The sequence below is a fragment of the Accipiter gentilis genome, chromosome 18 (assembly GCF_929443795.1).
Source record: "Accipiter gentilis chromosome 18, bAccGen1.1, whole genome shotgun sequence".
Taxonomy (NCBI): domain Eukaryota; kingdom Metazoa; phylum Chordata; class Aves; order Accipitriformes; family Accipitridae; genus Astur; species Astur gentilis.
The window spans coordinates 14,978,343-15,000,120 of record NC_064897.1 but is presented as its reverse complement, the minus strand read 5'-3'; the positions used below and the strand labels follow the sequence as shown (position 1 = coordinate 15,000,120).

Sequence of the window (21,778 nt, the reverse complement as noted above, 5' to 3'; positions counted from 1 at the left end):
GGTTTTTTTTACCTGCACTAAGTATGTTGTTCTTGAGGGGGACTGTTGTCAGATACAGTAGTGCACATGTAGAAATAAGGCATGGCAACTGACTGATTATCGTGGCTTTGAGGAGAGGTGGATTGGAAATGCCTTTATCCAGCCTGTCTTTTAGGGAAGAGCCACACCACATGGAAGGGGATAGCTGGTAATTTGTTTTGATTTACTCCAACAGTTTGTGTTTTGCAGCCTGTATTTCTGAGTAAGCTGTTCACAAATGAAGAAAGGTAAAGCAGAGTATAGAGAAATGAAATGTTTAAGATCATTTTAAATAATGGACCTTTTCTGAATTTATATGACATGTATAAGCCTCTTATGAGAAAGCAGATGGAGGGGTTCTTAACATAAGGTACCAAAGATTATGCTTATTGTTTAGATCTTGGTCCTGTCACCTTTAATCCTACTTCAGTGGCACAATTCCCACAGCTGAGGACACTTATAAGTAACGATCAAGTGACCTCTTCATTGCAGGCAGTTCTCAGGGTCCTCTGCTTGGCTGTGACCATATGCAGCCAAGATCTCAAGGTTTAGATGCTTTCAAAAGATGGGAACAAATTAGGTTTTTTCCATGTAGAGTTCCTAGTTTTCTTACCAGAAGTTTAATTATATTGTTAAAGAATTTGATAGGTTTTCCCCATTTGCTTTCAAGATCTCTGTCTATCACTGTTCAGACTGCATTATTTTCTCATCCCAGTGTTGTCTTAAGGTCTATAGGAAAAAAGCTGTTGTTTTGAGGTAACTTCTGTGAAAGAACTGCCCTAAATGACACTGCCATGGAAAGAGAATGGATGGAGGAATAACGTCTGCAGCTGTGACTTTCCCTTATTACTGGTTCTTCCAATTCATCATGTTGCGTACATCTGGGTTCATCAGGTAGCAAAGGACTGTAATGCATAGGGCCAAGACTGCAGAATTAAGAATGCTCTGGCAGTCTGATTTTGGCATGTTGAAGCTATATTCATATCATAACAGGTTTTTCTCCTTTGCTCTGTGCTTGACTTTTGTAGACAGGCATGTACAATGACATACGCCAGGTTGACACAAAGTAATATGGATTGTATGTGCAGGGGCTACTATTTATAAGCATGGATCATGAATATGTACATGAAAAGAACTTGTTATATCTCTAGCCAGCCACACCATACGATTATTTCTGATCTGTCTGATAGTTGCACATGCAAATTGCACTTGATCTTTGTGTGTTTCACCTCTGGATGAAAGCTACCCTTCTTTATTCAGTATTAGTAGGCTCAAAATTACTAGCCTGTGCTTGTTTTGCTTTTGGTTGTTTTGTTGGGCAGGGACTGAATACTTTTTATAACTCACAATTCTTGCCTGGAGAAATTTTTGGACAGAAAACCGTTTTATAAGGTTCTAAGTCCTACTTTTGAAACAGTGTTTCACTTCTCCAAAAGCACTTACCTCACTTAGAATTTCACATAGGTAATTATCCTTTAGTTTATTAAAAATAATAGCAGAGAAAGCTGGAAGTAACTTGTTGGAAGTGGTGTAGGTAGAGCATGCTGTAGGTTGAAGTAAACCACAATGCTTTCTCTAGGCCCTTCAGCTGCTGTTTACTTTTTTAAATAATGTTTGCTCTTCCTTTCATTGTGATATTTTGGCACATCACGCTGATGGGGACCACAATAATTACTGCTTAATTTATCAGGTTTAGGTTATAAACTGTAGCTTATAAGATGATGGGTAGAAAAAGTAGTCTTTTGGCCCTCTCTTCACCAGGGGAAGGAACTCCTGAGAATAAGGGAAGAAACCACTGCTTGGTTGATGCCGAGCATATGGCTGGGATGCCGCCTGGTCTTTACATAGACTGTGTAAGATTGGGCAAGGCTCTGAACACCCACTCCTTTAACTGTGCTTTTAAGGAAGGATCATGAAGCATCTGGCCCTCAGCTAGAAAGTCAGAACGCAGGAAATGCCTTTGCGCGTAGCATTTGCCAACTGTGGTTTCTGGTATGTTGGTGGGTGGGTTCTGAACATGGCCATCTTGATAAGAAAATGCCTAAAGCCAGACCCTGTTCACCGTTTATCAAAGGATCATTTTCTTTATCTCTCCTTTAAATTAAATGTATAGTTTCTAAAGCCAAAAACGCACCGTACTCCTCTCAGAACTAGGTTTAACCTCTTAGGCCTTGTCATGTGCATCGGTAGTAGCCAGGTCACAGTTAAGGATCAGGCTTATCTTCCCAGTTGAATCAATTTCCCTTGACTTTCTCCAAAGAATTTTGTATCCCCTGAAATTTTGCATGTCATGTCTTATCATAATGAGAGTTTTTTCTGGGAAGATTTTAGAGGAAAATATAACAAAAAAGGTTATAATATTTCAAAAAGTGTCCCTATTTTGATTTTGTAAATTATAAAAATGTAAATATAAAAATATCCCCCTGTCTAGGGATTATTATTATTCATGTTTTTCCTCCTAAGGAAGAATGGAGAAAGAAAACATCCCATAATTTGATTGGGTTATTTGAGAGGTATATTGTCTAGGTTTTGGTTTTTGAGAAGTACACTTTTAAAAAATGTATTTGGGATTCAAGTATAAGGGTGTGGACAAAGTTGGGTTTTGGAAAGGAATTACATTTAAGAGGAACGCATGTTTAAATAATACTGATAGGAATAAAATACAAGTGAAGGATCACACTATGCTTCTTTTCTGTACAGTTTCTTACACTTCCAAAATGTTTGCTATCTATGATTCTTTGGGTTCAGAACTGGTCTAGGCCAGTTTTTGTATAAGATACCAAGTGTTGTAGATGTTCATTTAAATTCCATCACGTGATGCAGAAGGAGTCTTTGTCCGTGATGGTGTTTGGAGAGGCAGGACCTGCTGGTGGTCCCTTCCCCATTGCTGAGGGGCGGCATCTCCACTGGGGCTTGCTTGAGGACTGTGGAGCCACAGTGCAGGGTGAAGCCCGCACAACCCGCAGTGTTTCTCCCAGCTGTGTATTTCCCATCTGCCTTAGTTGCATAAATGCCCAAGCTCCTACTGTATGGCATCAGGGTGCTGTTTTCCTGCCCCGTGGGCTCCATGCATGGGTTGCCATGTGCTCCTTGTACGTATGTGAGGATAGATGGCTGGGACACGTGGGTGAGCAGGAAGGGAGCAGGATGTCCTGTGGGCAGTATCCCCTTGGCATCACCACTTCAGCTACACCGTTGCCCTTGGACAGGCTGGCCAACCTAGCTGTGAGGAAGGAGCCTGCTTGCCTGTTAACAAACCCTGTGCTGCCACAATGCTGGATGTGAACCAATTAAACACCCACCCAAGATCTGTTTGGCCTCGATTACGCCGTATACTTTGCACAAGTATCAGTGTCCTTGGTGGCTTTAATGAGCATATCAGAAGTATGCATCTTGGCTCCCTTTCCCCTTTTTAAACACACTGGGAAAGCCCAAAGATCTGTGATTGATTTCGGAGATCTTTGGTGCCTTTAGAAGCCCTTGCTGAGATAGCATCTGGCTTATCAGAGCCTGAAACAGTCTTTTCAGGAGCTTCAACATTAAAAAAGTGTGAAGCTTTATCACAGAACATCTCATCAATAGTTAGCTTACTTGTTGGCAGACTGCAACAAATTCAGTTTAATGCTTCCATTCTGCTTTTAGGTTCTACCTTGGCATTTGGAGCTGATGAGATTTTTCTTCTTTCTACAGGGCCAAATCATGAAGTCCTTGCTTAGTTTTAAGCTCAGAATTTCACAGCAGTTTCAGTGTAAATGAATGAATGGTGATGAAAAAGCTGTAAACCTTTTTAGAAAAAAAAAAAAAAAAAAGTTCTCAAGTATTAGAAGTGTTTGAAACTCTGCCAAGTTTCTGAAAATACTTCTGATTTCTCTCTTTCGTACTTCTCTGAAATGTTTATTGGAAACATGATTTTAATAGTTTTGGAGAGTTTTAGTGAACTAAAATTTTTAGTGACCGTTTTGGTGACATGTTGCTAATTATTTACTATGAAAATCTTGAAAAGTTGGTCATAAGCTCTCTAAGTGCAAAGATAGTGTTCTAAGAATGGGTTTGTCTCCAGTTGCCTGTGCTTTGGAATGATAGAAAATGCCCACTTTCCAAACGCAAGTTGTTTAGATTGGAAGGGTAAGTGCCTCTTATAATGACTTATTTTAGGAGGAGGGTTGTAATACTGCATGTGCATTAATCTCTCCAGAACCTCTAAATCCCGTAAGAGCCCATGGAGGAGGAGTTCCTGGAATCCTTCCCATCCCATGAAGTTTATTCATAAAATGTGATGCTCTGAAGCCTTCTCTCAGGGCACAAAATGTCATTATGAAACTACAGACACAGCTCTAGAGCTCAGGCTGCAGGTTTTGGCAGATCTGGAGGGGAGGTTTGCCATTTGAAAATGAAAATAATTTTTCTTTGTAGCCAGTGGTCAATATTTCTCTATATAAGTTGGAACGCTACCAATTCTTTTGATAGCTACATTATTTAAATCTCCTTGAAGACAAGTCTGTCAGCATTTTTTGGGAAAAGGTTACATTTGTCTTAAGCCACTTATTGACAGTTTTACCATCTTAATATGAGGAATTGAATGGAAAAGGGAGACTATTGGTTAGTGGCAGATTGCAGAAGATGCAAGACCATCCCAGCTGGTGAGAGCTGATAAGGGCTTTTTATGTTCAGTAGTGACAAAGGGGATTTGCCTGTTACTTTGCCTAGTGAAAGAACAGCTGAGGTTCGGGACCTTTCTTCACCATCTTGTAGCATGTCAAAAAACTTTACTGGCTAGTGCAAGTTTGGGGAAGGTGTATTTTCATAACCAAATCAAGTCCCAAAGAACACTGTGCAGTCGCATGGGAGATCCAGGACAATTGTAAAGGGATGCTGATCCTTGTGAGAGTGGTCCAGTAATTGGGTTTTAAAGATTGTGGGAAGAAAATAATTCCGTATTTATCAGTTTCCCTTAAACACAGGTGAACACTTACATCCGCTTTTCCTACTATCAAATCTATGAGGCTTTTCTCACTCTGTTAGCCAGCTGGCTGACAAACCGCTTGGATGCTTACCTAGGCACATGGTTGAAGTCCTCACGCAAGCTTCTGTGTAACACCCACAGAAAAGAAGAGCTGGGGAATGCATGCTACTCCGTCCCTGCTCAGGTGTCTCTGAGGTTACCCTCATTGTACGATCCATCTCTCCAATCAATGTTAAGAAATCTTTAGGCTGTTGTGATGATGGGTAGCTTTTGAAGGAGGGACGTGACCCTGCTGTGACAGGGAACCATGCCCAGGTTGCAGTCGTTCAGCCTGGAGACTTCACCTGTCACCCACATGGTGCCGCTTCATCCTTCAGTCACGGGCTGCTGGACTGACGGGGATGATTTCCCAAGTCTGTGAACAATGGTGAAGAGTTGAGACAGACTCTGTCTTCAGACAGAGAGCACCGTACAGATGTTTGTTTACAAATGCATTTCTTCATGGATACCATAATGTATAAGATGTTTTAAAATGAAAACCAAAACAGACCTAGCAAAATAACAAAACGACCCATGTACAGTGTAAGGGTTGCAGCTGCCCCTCTCCTTCCTTCCCATGGGTCTGCCTCCTGAGCAGCTCACACTTTTGTGCTGACGGGGGGACACAAGGCTACGCATAGGTGCCTGGGGGCTCGAGCGTGCTCAGCAGACCAGAGCTGAGAGGCTTTCCTAACACGCCGTTACCTGTGTGGATAACGGTTCAGATGCTAAAGCGTTTAGGCCTGTGGTCCAAGGCTTCCCGTCCATGGTGCCTGCTGCTGGCCGTGCTGGGCTGTGCTCAGGAGGGGCTGAGCTGGGGCAGCTCTTTGTAATGGTGCTTGCACTTGTCTCCACCCAGGGCATCTGGGTAGCATGGGTGAGGTCTGGAGCCTCAAGCACATTGGACTGTCCTTTTGCAGACAGGTCACGCCTCTTAATGTGGGTTTGAGAGCGTACAGTGTAGATGGGAAGAAACCATGGCCTTGAGAGTTTGCTTAGACCTGGCCTATCCTGATAGTGTAAGGTGTGACCCGAGAGCCATTTTCCAGGAGAAGCTAGGAAGTAGATACTCGGTGCCTTAGAGTTGTTCACATGCCGTTGCTACTAAGTTAAAATAGATTTCAGGTACTTCAGTACAGAAATAAGTATTAGCGCTTGGGTATGCAGAGAAATAACAAAGAAAAAATATAGTTGGGTCTTTTATTGCACTGGAGTAATTTAAGTCCCCAGATCATTGTGTCCCAATGTACATGCTGTGATGTGAATAATGATCATTTATGATGATTTCACTTTAACTCCTTGATACCCTTTTATGTGTATTACCCTGCAATAAATTACTTTTTTTTTTTTTTTTTTTTAAGACCCTGCAGTGCAGACAGCAATGCCTGTACATGGCAGAGCCCCAGCTGCCTGCCTGCAGGGGGCAGAAAGGAATTTTGCTGTGCAGGGAGAGCTTTGCTCAATGGACCAGGTGCAGTGTGGTTTGCCTTTTTTCTTTTCCCATTTCTTTCCTCTAAAACATTAGGTGTGAGCCATGGCTGGAGGCAAGAATCCAGCCTTGATGGAGTGCTGTCCTGATCTGATATGACAGGCCTTGTGAAAGTGTTCAGCCTTGACCCTTTGTTGCATTTGAGAGGGAAATCCCATTAGATAACAACTGTACCAATGAGACTGGAAGATTTTGTGTTTAGATTTTTCTCAGACCTGAAGAAAGTGGAGAAAGAAATGTTTTCTATTTGTTGGAGGTTTTTTTGTTTTGTTTTGGTCTCCTTCAAAAAAAGGAGAACTATTGGAAAAATATATGTTAGATATATCCTGTTTCTTGAACAGTCCACATAGCGTTACACTTCTAACACTGTTAAATTTCCTCTTCAGTTCCTCCCTGGAAGAAGTTGGAAAGGCTTGCTGCACAGGGAGAATAAGTTTCCTGGGTTGCTAGGTCATCTTGGAAAGTGAAAACGTATTGGGACAGGAGTGCTAAGGAGATTTATCAGACAGCAGGAGTTGCGAGTAAGTCTAAAAGTTAGGATAGAGATAAGCATGCTGAAGAAACCTCTGTTGTGAACCACAGAAGTGAAGGGATAATGGGGATGGTTCAGATCCACTCCTTGCCAGTTTGCTAAAATGGATTTGAATGAAATTGAATGTATAACTAGCCCCTAATTTCCAAAGCATTTTTGTGTGGGTTTAGCAATCTGATTCCTGTCAAACCCAATGACTGTCATATTGACGCAAATACCAGGCAATATTTAGAAAATTTGGGAAAGGTATTTTGCCAAGCAAGAGGAAAAAACCCCTCTCTCTTAACATGCATTCCTATAGGAATCAGAAATACAGAATAAAGGGAAGAAACATACCGATGTGTTGACCATTCTAACAAAAATCATACTGTACTGGTCTTTTTTAGGAATGTTTTTTTAAGTTTTCCACTGGCTGGAGGCTTTTGAAGGAAAGAAAAGAAAAGACTCATCTTCTGTCTTGAATTAACTTTGTTAATGATTAACAGAGCAGTGCAGTATGTGTGGTGTGTTTTAATTAAATCAGAGGAGACATGATTTGGACAAGATTTTAGTTTCACTTTGAAAGTTATTAAATAAACTGACACTGTTTGCTCTCCGAAAGTTCCTGGGAGCATCCGGTTAGTCGGTAATCCCTGTGTAGCTAGTGAAATAAAGCCCCTTCCAAAACACCTAAGGGCCGTTACCAGATATTAAAAATGAGCAGTCCAGTCAGACAGGGGTATAACTGATCATTAATCTGCACGAGGCAGGGTCCTCGTCTGAGGCTCTAATTTCATATTTTTAAACTAAGTGCAGGGGTATGAAAGGCCCAAACTAGGTATTTCTAGCGGAGGTTTGCGTTTTGAATACCTCTGAGCCATTCAAGTGGCATAAGCTGTTGAACAGTCGCTGCCTTCGGTGGAATTCGGATGGCTTTTGCTAGCTGAGTTTATTGGGTTGTTTGTGAAGTCGAGATCCCGACCGGGGCTTGGAAGTTGTTCACCAGTAAAATTCAAAGTATCATAAGATAGGAGCTTTTGGTACAGGACCGTCTCCATAAATTGGCCCAGCAGGAAATGCTCTCCTCTTTCCAAAGCTACGTGCGTGTGTGCCTGTGCACACATTTATGTAACTTCTTCCAGCAGAGAAGGATCAAGCCTGAAGCCTGGACTCACACCATGGCTTCAGACTGAAGTGAGACAGTGGATGATCCTTCTGTTATGTGGTGGCACACAAGGGCACATAGATCCCACGCTTCACACTTCATGAGTTTAGTGTTGTTTACTGGGGTTTCTGTTAAGGAGCTTTGGCTTAAGGCATCTACCCATGCCCGCTCAGCAGTAAAATCAAGGCATAACCTGTTTTGGCTAGAGATGCATCTATCCTCAATGTTTGTATCACACCTACCACATTGTGGCTCTTTCTGGCTTTTGTGGCTAAGTTTGAAGTGAATAGTAATGTTTGGAGTATGCCTGTTAATATATTAAAAATAACATTAATAATTTTATATAAAACTTGTTGAAAGTGTTGTTGAAATTAACTATTGCCAGAAACAGCTGGGGTGGAGAGAACTTGCATCTACATCATTGGCAGCTTATTCAGCTTTCAGTTTTGTGGACTCTGCAAGTATTATCCTACAAGGCTGTAAGCAGAAGTCCTACAAGTCCAGTCGCAGGTTTTCTGGGCTTTGAGTACTATCTTTCATGCTGCTAAAGCTGAAATTTATTAATAGAGTTATTGCTCCAAGCAAGCTACAGTTCAGGTATAAATGAGAGAGCAAATTTAAAAATTGGCCAGCCAGAAATAATAGATTGCTTTTTATTGCTGTGAGAACTGGCATGTGTCCCTGAAACGCATAAAGCACAAAAGAATGGGTGCGGAATGAATGGGGAAGCGGTGGCCCTTCTCTCTGCTTTTGCTGGCAGCTGGAGAGAAATGGGCTCCTGCTCAGAGCAGGAGGGGACCAGAGTCTGTCCCTCGCTAGTGACAGTGCCAGGGCATAGGGAGAGGAGGTAAAGATAGCCTTTGTGAATGCTTCTCTGATATGGTTTCCTCCATCACAGTTGTTCAAATGACCGGAAGGTAGCTATATACTGGCTCTTATATGGAGACTATTGTTTGGATCTTAGTGTTTATTTGAAAGCAGTGAAAACATGACATAAAACAAAAGCTATGCTGTGGTGGAAATAGTCTATCACACCCGTGAAATATTATGCTGCTTCATTTCTGGATTGTGCATTGCCCCATAAGTAACTGATAGAGAATGCAAACACCAGCAGATATGTTTTTCTAATCAAGTTTCAATTTACAGTGGAAGTTCTCCTTGGAATATCATTTTAACACTTGTCTTAGAGTTTTTGTTTACTGCTACAGCCATACATGCAGTCAGTAACTTTTCCATGTGAAAAGCAGGATAATATCAATACCTCAAGAACTGAGGATAGTCAGAGAAAATTCTCTTCCCTGCAGAGGACCAAACTTCTGCCTGCGATACCCAAGGCTGGCCTGTCCCAGCAAAGCAGGCATCAGATAGGATTGAGTGCTGCATGGGCTCTGTATGGGTCTTCAGGATCTGGAAGTACATTACTGAAAATATTTACAATTTCAGGCTTCAGGCTTTTGCATTTTGATGTACAGGGTTGTGTTCCCAATCCTGCAGAACTTGTCTATGCAAATAGTTCTATTGTCTGCTAAGGCATTAGCTACATGATAATGTATCCATGTGAGCATGCAAACTCTGTTTGCATGTGACTCCATGATTTGCACATGCTAATGTCCAAACCCAAAACTACATATTCCAACCTGAGTATGTATTTTAATACATATATGCACTTACATGGCTGGGTAAGTATTACTCAGAGGTTTCACTGAACATGTTAAAATTTTTGGCACTGCTGCTGTTTATAGGCATCCAGTTAGATATAACTGGAGGATACAGTTAAAATATAAGGGGAGGAATAGATGTCATAGCCATAGGATGGTTTCTTAGTGCTGAGCCCTGTAAGAGTGCAGAAGACTTACCAGTGGGAAAAGGCAGAATCTCTGTTACTTGAGATATGTAAAACTGGATGGGAAAAAAACCCAAAACCAAACATAGAAAGAGACAGTTCAGCATTATTTGACGATGAAGTACATAGCCTTGTTTTTATGAGTACTCAAGAGATTTACTCCAAGACCTTATGTATGGGTTGCCAGACTTTACCTACTGCATATGATTTAATACGCCAAGTGTTGTTCATCTGTGAAATGAAGTCCCTGCTCACATGCTAGTGTCCTAGAGTGAAATCTCATGGGAGGGTGAATGCAGATGCTTTTTGCCCTGTGAGATGCATACACTGAGTTCCCTGCAGTGAACTGTATTGGGGCCTTTCAGAACAGACCTTAAAAAAAAACCCAACAGGGTTTGTCGACTCCATGAGAACATGAAAGAAACTGTGGCATCTTTAATTTTCCCAGGGAGGGAACAGTTAAAAATATTCTTCAAACAAGGAGCAGATGTTAATGTCATTAGAATAGATTTTCATAAAAAAACAGAGTTCTGTTTCTCTTGCAAAATGCCAGTAGCTTTGCAAAGTTCTCTACAAGTCTGCCTACTTATTTGAAACTAGTGGCACAGAGGAGAGGCGGTGCAGGATGAGCTATATACTGTCTCTGAAACGGATCAGATACTTTTCTGTAAATTATTTGCCTGCCCATTTTAAAACTGCCTCAGCTTGGAAAAGGACTAAACAAAGCTAAAAAACCATGAAGGTATTTGAATAACAGGACAAGAACAGTAGGCAGCACAGCAAATCTGCTGTTGACAAACATGTATAGAAAGGAATAGGCTACATATGGAAAGGCATAGTCTGGATGGTGCGTGTACCTATGTCAGGCTCTAAATTCACTATAATCTTAAGAGAAAAAGGATTCATGGGCTGTTGTGATCAGCTCACTGAAAACTCTGCCTTGCATGCAGGAATGGTTAAAGTAAAAATAACAAACAAAATATTAACTGGCTCTCTGGATGACCTCTGGACATTCCTATTGTTCGTATGAGTAGACATTGGAACCTCCCAGTAATAATTTCCTTTTGGAAAGCTCTCGTGTCCTTTATCCTCCTCATTTTGCTGCTTTTAATGTTGAGAAGCTAGGAAAGGCCCTGTAATTCCTTTCACTGTTGTAATAGATGAGCCTACGCTCTTATAGAGCCATTTGACTTGAGTTCATTGTTGTGAAAGACACCTCTCAAGTGCCCTAGTTTAGTTAGGGTTTGTTTACTTAGTTTTTTCTCTTTCTAGTGTCTTCCTTGGGGGTTTTGGTGTCCTAGAGCCAAGTAATAATCTCTAAAGCATCAGAACATACAAGGAAAGCAGGTTGAGACATGCATCTCCTGCCCCCACCATTTTTCATGCTTTAGATGCCCATGTGAATTTTTTGAAATGATCTAGGGGAAGGTGATTTGCCTCTTCCTACTCCATATGCAAGATCTTCACCTCAAGGCCACAGTGTACCAAGAGTATCCCTCTCAGGTTACTGAAGTAAACAACAAATATTTGGCTTTGAAATAATAAAAGGATTATTAAGTGCAAGGATCTATAACTGACTCAGATCCGCCTCCCACTTCTTTTTAAAGGGGTTGCAAGCATGGCAAAATCTTGGCTGTTAGCCTCTTTCTGGAGAACCAGTTCTGCATTGCTGTAAACTTATGGAGCCACTAAGTCCGCGCTGAATGCCTGGCATTGCACACGTTGGCCTTGGCGGAACCCTCCTTTGTGTTGCAACCTGAATCACAAAATGTCCCTGTAGCTCTTGTTAAAACAGTGATGTTCTGCAGCTGAATGTGCCTTATGACTTAAATGATGGGCATAGCTCTGAGGACAGCTGAAGGTGAAGCCTCCTGGGCACTCACCAGTGCATCAGTATGCTGCACATATGATGGGTTAGCCCAGGTCTGCTTAGCAGTATGCTCATTGCCTATACACAGTGGATTAACATGCCTGTGTCCAGAATTGCACGTTTGATCTTGCAGCTTTGCAAGGGTGACAAATCATGGTTGTAGCAATTTCTGGATGGGGGAAAAAAAGAAAAAATCAACTCTAGTGCTGTCAAATTAAAAATTAATATGTGGGACACCAACCTGCAGAGTGCTTTGAGCAGTTGTTGGCAAGGGCAGAAAGGCTGATACTCTTTGGAAATGGGATTTGCTCACCTTATTTATCTTCAGTTCTTCATTTGCAGGCAAAGATGACGCATGTGTTGAGGATAGACCTGCGTGACCTGTGTTGCTTATTGTTCAGTCAGTAAGCAAATAATATCTATTCTCAATAGTGCTATAGAGGTATGGGCAAGAAGATGCAATTTGGTGTTAGAAGTCTTGCTCCAAAGAAAGAATAGGATGACTATGTGAATCATTGTGTTTCATCTAGAGTGAAGGTCTCCTCCAGACTTTTATAGTTCAAGACATTATATGGAAAAGCAAAGAAAAAGAAATTGGGATTCTTATGACTGTTCTAGTCTAAGGGGGACATTTTAAAACAGTTCTGATGTCTACTACAAGTGCAAGAGGCTTCCCCTGTTGCTAATGACCCAACAAATAGGTCAGATTTGCCATCTACAGCCAGAATCTGCATGACAGTAGGGGCAGATTTTTAAAAAATCTGGAAGTATTCTTCGAAGATGTAGAGTGTAATGTTTTAAAGGATAGTCAATTTGCTTTTATTTTTATCCTGTGTGGAAACAGTTTTGTTTGTGAGCACTGCAATTCTAGGATGGATTGAAAAGAGTGTAGAACTCACTCAAGTGGAAAAAAAAAATGTTTCTGTGACACAGTAGTAAATAAAGACCTGTATTAGAAATCTGTAGGGCTGCCTTGGAACCCAGTTTATAGTTTCATAAACAGCAACTCTTACATCTGGCATCTGATTAAAATGTACATTTTGGCAGAACAGCGGTACAATCTTTGTTTAACTAATGCTTTTCCGGAGGGAAGAATTCTGCTTCTGTAATTCCCTAGTAGTAGTAGTAGAAATGCATTTTCCAGGAAAAGCAAATATGACTCCCTTCTCACCAGCCTTTTTTAAGGACTCTACGCATTCACACTGCTTTACATGCCCTCTTTCCCTTGAGTAAAAGAAAGGGAGATGGCCTGCCTGCTGCACCCTCATCTCATTTGCAGATGTCTCTGCAGTGACAGAAATGGAATCCATGTTTTTCTCCCTTCGCAATCAGTACTATCGGCCCTTCCTTGCTCCAGACCAGAATTCCTGTATATTTTATACACTAAAAGATGGTTTTTTTACATGTACGTTAGAACAATGGGCTGGATCTGCAGAAAGTGTAGGTGAAAAAGTAGCAACTTCTTGGGATATCGCAGACCTGTTTCTGAGTGTGCAAAAACCCCTGAGCTTGCACGGTACATTCTTGCATGGGAATCATTCACCTATCTATAAAGCACAGAATTGTTACCTTTTCACGAAAATCTATCTCCTTGAAACTGTAGAGGGAGTTTTGAGGAGGAAAAAAATGCACTTATTGACTGCAGGATTTGAGCAGAACGTAAATGAGTATCAGTGCCCCGAGCAATGTGCAGCCATTGGTTTCTTGCAAGCTCTGAATAAAAAACCAAACTGTCAAGGTTGATGCCTCCTTGGACAGGCAGCATTCTCCATGTCTTTGTGCAGAGCGGATTACCTCAGTGCTCGCTCCAAGGTAAGAGTGCCACCTACTGAACCTAGACACTCCTTCCCACAGAATGGCGAGTTTGCCGTAGAGATTTCCCTTTGGAGTACTAATCCATCCACACCCACTCTTGTAATTTATGAGGTTTAACAAGATCAGAGCCTGGGGTGGAATGGCTGCAGGACTGCACAGTAAGCTGTTTCAGTTTACTCACATATGCGGGCTTAAAGGGGTAGGAGAGCCAAGCATGTGAAATCGTGGTAACTGATGGTGCCTCCATTTAAATCACTTTGTTTGCATTCATATTTCCTGCCTCGTTCACTGGATTAGACGGAAGAGCATTGAGGAGAGTCTGTTAGGTTGGCTTTAGCTCCAGCCCTGTTTTTAATCTCTTTGCTAAACACAAGATGGTCTTACCTTGACTGCAGTTGAGCTTGCAGCTACTTCCCACCTCCCCCGATTTGTTCCTGTTTGGCAATCAGCCCTCCAGTCTTTTGAGCTATCTGATCCAGCTTGACCTTTCACAAGTTAGACTGGATGCAAGCGCCTGCAAAATGCTTAGGCAATGATTTACGATCAAAAAGGAGGACTGTTTCCTGGACCATGGTTTTATATTTGGGTCCTCTCCCCTCATCATCTTTCGGCAGGCTGGAATGTGACTTTCCTACAAGCAAATACTTGTGAAGGCACTTCTGTGCAGTGTTCAGGCTGCTCGGTGCTCAGACAAGCTTGCTAAACAGAAGCTTGTCTTGTGAAAGCTGAATGGGAAGCGAGCATTTGTTGGTCAAGTTGAGCAACTGAGAAATCTGCAGGAATTTCTGTAACTGGGGTCCCAGATATAGCAAAGAGGATATATTAGAGAGAATACAGTAAAAAAAATAATAATCATATGATCACACAACAGAGGGGGGTGAAGGGAGGGGAGGAGGATATAAGATAGATAATGAGCTTGACAACAGGCAAATAGAGTGTGTCATTACAGGAGCTACAGGACGGACCAAATGGTTAACCTGTGGGGTGGAAAGAGCATCCACTGAGTCTCGCATGCCTGAAAGGATAATGGCATTTTTATTATCTCATTCCACGCCCTGATCATCCGTCCATTTGCTCCCTGGAGCTGGCAGCAGTTTGCACTGATTCATACGCTGCAGACATGATCAGCAGATCATACTGCAGGCAGAACTTGTCAAGCCTTTCCAAGTGAGTTGCCGATTTATTATGATATCTGTATGGATTTAGCCTTTTGGTGTTGTGTAGGAAGTGGTGGATGGTGGCAATGGGAACGGGGGACAGAATGGTGTAACAAGTTGGGAAGCTGGTTGAACTGGAGAAAAAGCATTGAATGCAGACCGGGTTCTTTTGCTCCTCTGTTTGCTATATTATGCTCTATTGTCTAAAGGAAAAGTCTTTGCATTTATGCATTTCTCTTACCTGAACTGCAGAATTTAAATTGCCTTGTTCAGTGGCAAAAGAATATGTTGGAAGGACTGGTTGCTAATTGGAGTTCTGTTAATGGGAAGTTTGCAGAAGTTTCATAGTTTGTGTGAAAACTTTCGCATAACTCAGATTGCTTAATTCACTGAGGAAATAAAGTCCTCATGGCACATTCATCCCTGAATGTGGGAGGGAAGCAAGAGAAGAAAATCAATTAGCCTGTGTAATACTGCCAAAGAAATGATCTGCTTTATTTGGGTCCTGTGTTGTTGTTTTATTTGTCTGCTTTATGTGTTGAGGGGTGGGAAACAGGACACTACTATGTTTCTAAAAACCTGTGATTTATATCAGGGTTTTGTTTAAAATTTGGGAGAGGTTTTGAAATGCAACTGGGATTTCTGGGTGCCTGTTTTTGGAGTTTCCAGCATGAAATCCTGTGCTCTTGGAGGGAGAGGGAGCTCAGGGATTTCTGAAACTCAGCCCCTCCAAGAAGTCCCTTCCAGGAATCTGAAGTCCTTCATTGTGATTTCAGAAATTGGGCAATAAATAGTAATTTAACTAAGAGCGTGTCAAATGGGTTTGTTTTGTGTTGGTCCGTGGTGGAATACAGCCACAAGCCATGGTAGCCAGCCCTCCCGTACTGCTGTACAGGAACGGGGAGCAGCTGTGGCGAAGCACCAATTTCTCTGCAACCAGTGTGAGGGGAAAGCAAGGGAGGGGAGAGGGCGAACTGGGTGAGATCTGGGCACTTTAGCACTGATATAACTGGTGGAAACCTTGACTTTTGATACCTATTGTGGGGAGCTGGCCTTGAGTGCAGTGACCCAGGCTGCAGCCTCTGAGGTGACTTTCAGACCCTTTCATTGGTCTATATTGGGGCCAGTTTAGCTAGTTGTCAGGGTCTGGCTGTTTTGCTTAAAAAACTAGAAAATCATTGGTTATCCTTGCTGAGAGAGGCTCTCCTCCACTCCCCTTTGGGCAAAAAGAGGGAACCAGCAGTGTGCTAACTTTATGCCTGGTGTATCTCCGGAGTGTTGGGCAAGTGCTGGGAGGAATGCCCTAGCTTGTGTATGTTGTAGCACCCACAATTATGTTATGTGAAGTGAGTTCACTGAAGTCAGTGAAATTATATCTGACTGAAAACAATTCAATCCTTTTTTCTTGAAGCATGATTAGCTATTATACAGTTGGTTTCCTGTATCTTGGGAGGTTTGTGTCCTGTAGCAGCTTCTAAACAAGAGCAGACACACCTTGACAACCAGACACGGATTTTCTTTTGTCAAGACTCACAGTAGCATATTTGGGGAAGAAAAGCAAAGCTCTCTTTGATGAGGACTCTCAGGAATCAAATGTGTGGCCGAAATTTGGAAACTGATTTATTCCCTTTTAACAAACATCTCCGTGACCTCAGGCCACAAAGCGAGGAAGACACCTTTAGCATTACCCACAAAGGCTTCTTCAAAGCATTGCTCGGTGAAATACATGATGAAATACTGCCCTTCCCAGGCTGAGGCATAACGTAATCATTCCAAGTGCTCATGTCTTCTCAGGAGATTGCAATGGAAAAGAAAGAGAGTATTAAAATCCTTATAAATTAACCCTCTGGAGACTTTCCAGGGAAGAGGAGGCAGCTGTTATTGCACTGTTTTGAATGAGGTACAATGTGATTTTTAACTTCTTGCAAATGTCCTCTAATGGCCCCTTTATATGATCGTCTCAGCTGCATCTTTTAAAGATACCCTTTATGCTCTCAGTGTACTTGTAGAATTTGTAGAAAATTTTGTAATTGCTAAATAGCTGAATATAATCCTGTTAGCGTATGATACGCTAGAAATTAAAAGCAGAAGCTCTCATCGTAGCCAAGAAATCATTCCGGTTGGCCTGAAAATACAAAGACTGCTTAATAAATGTATAAGGATTGAATTGGCTCACTTTGCTGGAAACTAAAGTGTTTACTGTGCATGTTCCTAGGGAAAGCAGAAGTCATCTTTGCCAACAGGTAGAATGTTTTCTTCCAGCAAATTATAGCTTTTGCTCAAACTTCACAGACAGTTTGTGGGCAGTTTGGTTGTTGGAAGTTCACTCTTTCACAACATTTTCTTCATATTGTAAGTTATCTTTTCTGTTTCTTGGCTGGATGTTCAAGACAGATAAACAGCTAGTTTTGTTAGGAGAAGAGAAGGGTTGAAGAGGACACTTCTTCACAGACAGGACAGCAGCAGTGTTGGTGGCACTATGTTATGTGGTTAATTCTACTCCAAAAATCAATGCTCTTCATTTTCACTTGAAGCTATCTCTTTCCTTTTTTCTGGTCTTCTCTGTTGGCCATGCTTTTCATTCCAGTTCCCCAGTGGACAATGGCCTGAAACCTTAATTTGTAACAGCCTTTTTATATTACTGAGGTAAAATAAGGTGGACGAAATGTAACTAAAGATGAGATGCACAAAGATGTTAGCCTGTAGTGAGCCTATATGTCTCCATTTTGAAAGCTAAGAATCCCAGTCAATTTCTGAAAGTGGCTCTTCCCCAACAGTGACAAGTGTACTATGGGCCAAGAAATAGGTACTTTTCTTACAATGTCCTGTCCATTTGTGAGCGCCAATGTTTATATCCAAGTTGCAGGTCAGTGCCTGATGTTTAGGAATGAAGTCCAAAACACTTGGGATGGTGAGTGAGTGTTTTTGGTGCAAATACGTTTATCTGTGGTGGACCTGCATATTTATGTTAAACACTGTGGTAACAATACTCCATGTATATGAAGCATTCTTGATGTATTAGTTGTCACCACCTGAATGAAATACATGTGCTTTGGTGTCTGGCTTACACACGAACAGGGACAGTGGCTACTGAAGACTGTATGCCCAGTTCAAGATTTTGTGGCTAGATTTAGGAACTTTCGTCATGGTGGGTCAGAAGAAATTTACTGGAAGAGCTGAAACATTTTTGAGTGAAATTATCTTTGGTGGAAGAAACATTATGGCAGAGAAAGGACAGGACTACAAGGAAACATCTCTGAGATTTTGCAGCGTTCTTGCCTTAGTGAAGGATGCTTTTCTTTTTCTAGCATAAGGAAGGCATTGGGTGTCAGGAGAACAAAGCTGGATTAATCTGTGTGGAGTTTTGGGCATCCACCTGAGTCTGAAGTCATGACTCTGTGAGAATCAAATTTCTAGGATTTTGTAAGAAAGCGAGGAGAGTTGAGTAACTCTGGAGAGTTTCATGAAAACCCGGAGCTGAATTCTCCACCCTGCCCAAGCCTTGGCTCAAGCCAGGACAGTAGTGAGAGGTACCACACTCAACCTGGTGCTGCTCTCTGTGAATCCAAATGCCTGCAATGAACTGTGAGACTTGTTTCTGATTAAAGGTAAATTTAGCAAAACCAAGAAAAATTGGGAGGGTTCTGGGCAGAGCAGAACTGGTTGGGAGTTCATATCAGGTTTCTGAGATTAGCTTTGTCTAAAGGAAAACAAGAGGAAATACTTTTTAAAATTCAAGTGCTGCTTTTTTTTGACATTTTCTAAATAAGAAATTATTGAGCTGCATCTTTGCAATATTTTTTTTTTGAAATAAAACATTCTGATCTTTTTTTGAATCTTTTGATTCAAATTGACCTACATTTTAAAGAAAAAAGTTAAAGAAAAAAAACTTGGATGAAGGATTTGCCATCTTGTTTCAGGCTGAATTAAAATAGCCCTGAACATTTTCCATATCATTTCACTCTGACAAGGGTTTTTTCTTCTGCTTCAGCAAAACTGGAAAATTCATTGTTAGTGCAGATCTTAAACCCAGATAGCTCCTCCAAAGCCACACTGTTGGCATAGGTGTTCAACCAGTGTGGGATGGAGGTGGCAGAACTTCATCCTGCTTCTTCATGATCCTGCCTTTCCCTTTCCTGCCAAACCTGCAGTCCCAGGCCTTCCCATCCATCCTGTTCCCAGTTCAGAGTAAAACAAGAAGGTTCAAAAGAATAAGGAAAATTCTCTGTGATTATTTTAGGTCCTCTGTGTTCTTCTGTGCGTATACATGCATACATGTCTATATAATGCAGATGCAGTAAATGAGATAAAGCAAAACCATACATTTAAAAATCCAACCAATAAAAACACTTCCATCAATTGTTGAAACAATTGAAACACAGAGACTTGACTGACTGTAACTTTTCACTCCTTTTGCATTTTATTTTGTTAAAGAAAACATTAAAAAGCCTTTCTTTGCACTGTTTTCATGTACAGACACTTGATTTATGTTTTGAGACGTGTAAGCACTTAAGTATAGTAAAAAAGTCTCCTTGACTTCAGTAAGGCTGCTTACGTGTATAAGTAGCTGCAGGGCCAAGTTTATAATTATATACTGTATAATGTTAGCCTTCATACATTTATCCATTCCAATTTTAATTCTCCATTTCATAAAATCTATGATCAAATTTTGGAGCCTGAACTAAGCTGATGTCGTCCCTTTTAATTTAGGACTCAGCCCTTTTATTCTCCTCCTGTGTTTTATTTTTATTAGTTGCTTTCTTTTTGTGCTGATGTGCAGCACATATTGTTAAAGCCACTTATTAGAGCCAGAGTTTTACAGCATGGAGACTGTCCTAATAAGGGAAAAAAACTTAGCCCTTTATTGGTGAGGTAAGAGAAATCAGGCAGCGGATGAATTTTGCTGATTGAGAAGGATAAGGTGCGGTTTGGCAGGTATCACATTGGTTTGGCATTTGCTGACATGGTTCCTCTTTCCTGCTGTTCAAATCCTTTGCAGAGTAGACAGTCAGGGAGGGCTTCCCCCACACCTCCCTTTGCCTTTCCCTCCCCACTTCCTTCTCTTTTTCACAAGTGTTCAGCATTGCCGTGAAATCTCACTCTGACACGCAAACTGGATGTGGTAATGAGAACTTTTTGCAAGTCTAACAGTGCCATACTGTAATCACCTTTTTAGGGAACAGCAGGCATGTTGGAATACAGTTTTCTGTGTGGGTTGTTCTACATCTAAAGCATTTAAACAGGTTGTGAACTTGTCAGAAAAATCATACTTTAGTCAGAGATATTGCAATCCAGTATCTCTCTTCTCAAAAATCTGTCATTGAAGAAAAGTACTAACTACAAGGTTTAGTTGATGTTTTAAATTGCTCAGCTGTTTTTCTTTCAAACTGCTTTGAAGGCTCGTATTGAATTCCAGAGATGAGTAACATGTCCCAGGCTCAAATATAGGTTTCAGATCTGAAGTTAGTATACTTCCTGGGATTTTAAACTGAGTTATGATGAGTAAAGTTTCAAGTGAGGGCAGAGGCTGGTATTTAAATTCTTCCCTTACTCAGTCTCCGTTTGTCTCTTGGTAACTGAAATATCAAGCCAAGTATCAGCTCTGCTTAAATTCACTCTGTGCTGCACCAGGAGACCAAAAGTGATGTAAAGCGGCTGCCCCCTTCCCACCTGGTGCTCTGGTGTGGTTCTTTGAGTGTCGGAGGAATAACATTAATGTAGTCACTAAACATCCAGTTTTCTCCATCACTCGCTTATTTATTTTCTTACAAGTATTATAAGTTTGACTGTCACTTGTGAAGCAATTTTTTCCTTCCCCCCCACCCCCCACCATAGAGTAGGTAACCTGTTATTGTTGAGGTTAGCTTACCATAGGCAAAGGATGTGAAAGATAAACTTGGATGATAATAAAGCAGAAAGGAAAAATACACAGCCTTAGTAGCAGGGATTGGATGTACCACTTTGCATTAAAACATACAGATGCACCATTAGGAGTAGGCTACTCCCAAAAGCTTGCTGCACAACCACTTTTTGGGGGGTTGGTAGGTGGTTTTTTTCTGATGCCTATTTGTATTAAGGCCCTTCTTCTTCAAAATCAGAATCTCTCTTGAAGATCAGGGACTTGGCTAATTTTGTTGTCTTCTTTTTTTAATTTCCATCCACCACTTTTTCATATACCTTGACTAAGCAACAGTGAGAAATATTCAGATTCTCATGAAGAGCGACTCCAGCAGAACCTGGCATGCCAACCAGGGAGGATTAACTCTGTGCAAGCAGTTTTGATTCTGAACTCTGAATCTTTTTCAGATCACTTTCAATCTGCTTTACACTTCTGCTTAGGAGGATCCGCTCCTGCTGTGGGTCCTCCAGGTAAAGGTTGCTGTATTGCAGAACAAAAAAAGATGATTCTTGTTCCAGACAGCTTAAAACCTTGTTCAGAAAGTATCTGCTAACTGGCAAGCTGTGCATTTCAAAAAATTGAGAAAGCAGTGGAAGCACCGATGTACACTTGTTTTCCTTTTCCCGATACCCGAAGAAATGTGGACACCTGTCCTAGAGGTGTGTCCTTGAGACCAGTGCACTTGTCACTACAGTATGTGAGTTTTTGGCTTCTGTTCAGTTTGTTGTAGCCAAATTGCCTGCAGATTTTTTAACCATAAAAATATATTACATGTTTCTGAACAGGATTTTTGGCTTGCCAAATTCCATCTGCAATACGTTCAGCACTGAAGTTGCTTCAGTGTAATTACACAAGTACTCTGTAGCATCCCAACTGTTGCTGTCCTGGCACAATCTTTACTACAGATTTTTGTTGTTCGTTTTTTTGTGTGTTTTGGGGGTTTTGGGGTGGGGGGGCTGGTTAGTGGAGTTCGTAACTCAGCTGTAGCATCATGGCATGGGTGAGCCTC

General features: G+C 41.4%; 1 protein-coding gene across 10 annotated transcripts in view; it reads left to right on the top strand.

The window, feature by feature from the left end:
• The window catches only part of CALD1 (caldesmon 1), a 198,573-nt gene that overhangs the window by 127,389 nt on the left and 49,406 nt on the right, over window positions 1-21,778 (top strand). The window contains exon 1 of one of the 10 annotated variants that reach the window (XM_049822543.1): window positions 14,655-14,880. The exons of the other annotated variants lie outside the window; for them this stretch is intronic. Coding sequence (XP_049678500.1) covers window positions 14,834-14,880 — 47 coding nt within the window. The 5' untranslated portion in view covers window positions 14,655-14,833. Of the gene's footprint in view, window positions 1-14,654; window positions 14,881-21,778 lie in introns of those variants that run through there. 10 annotated transcript variants of the gene reach the window in all.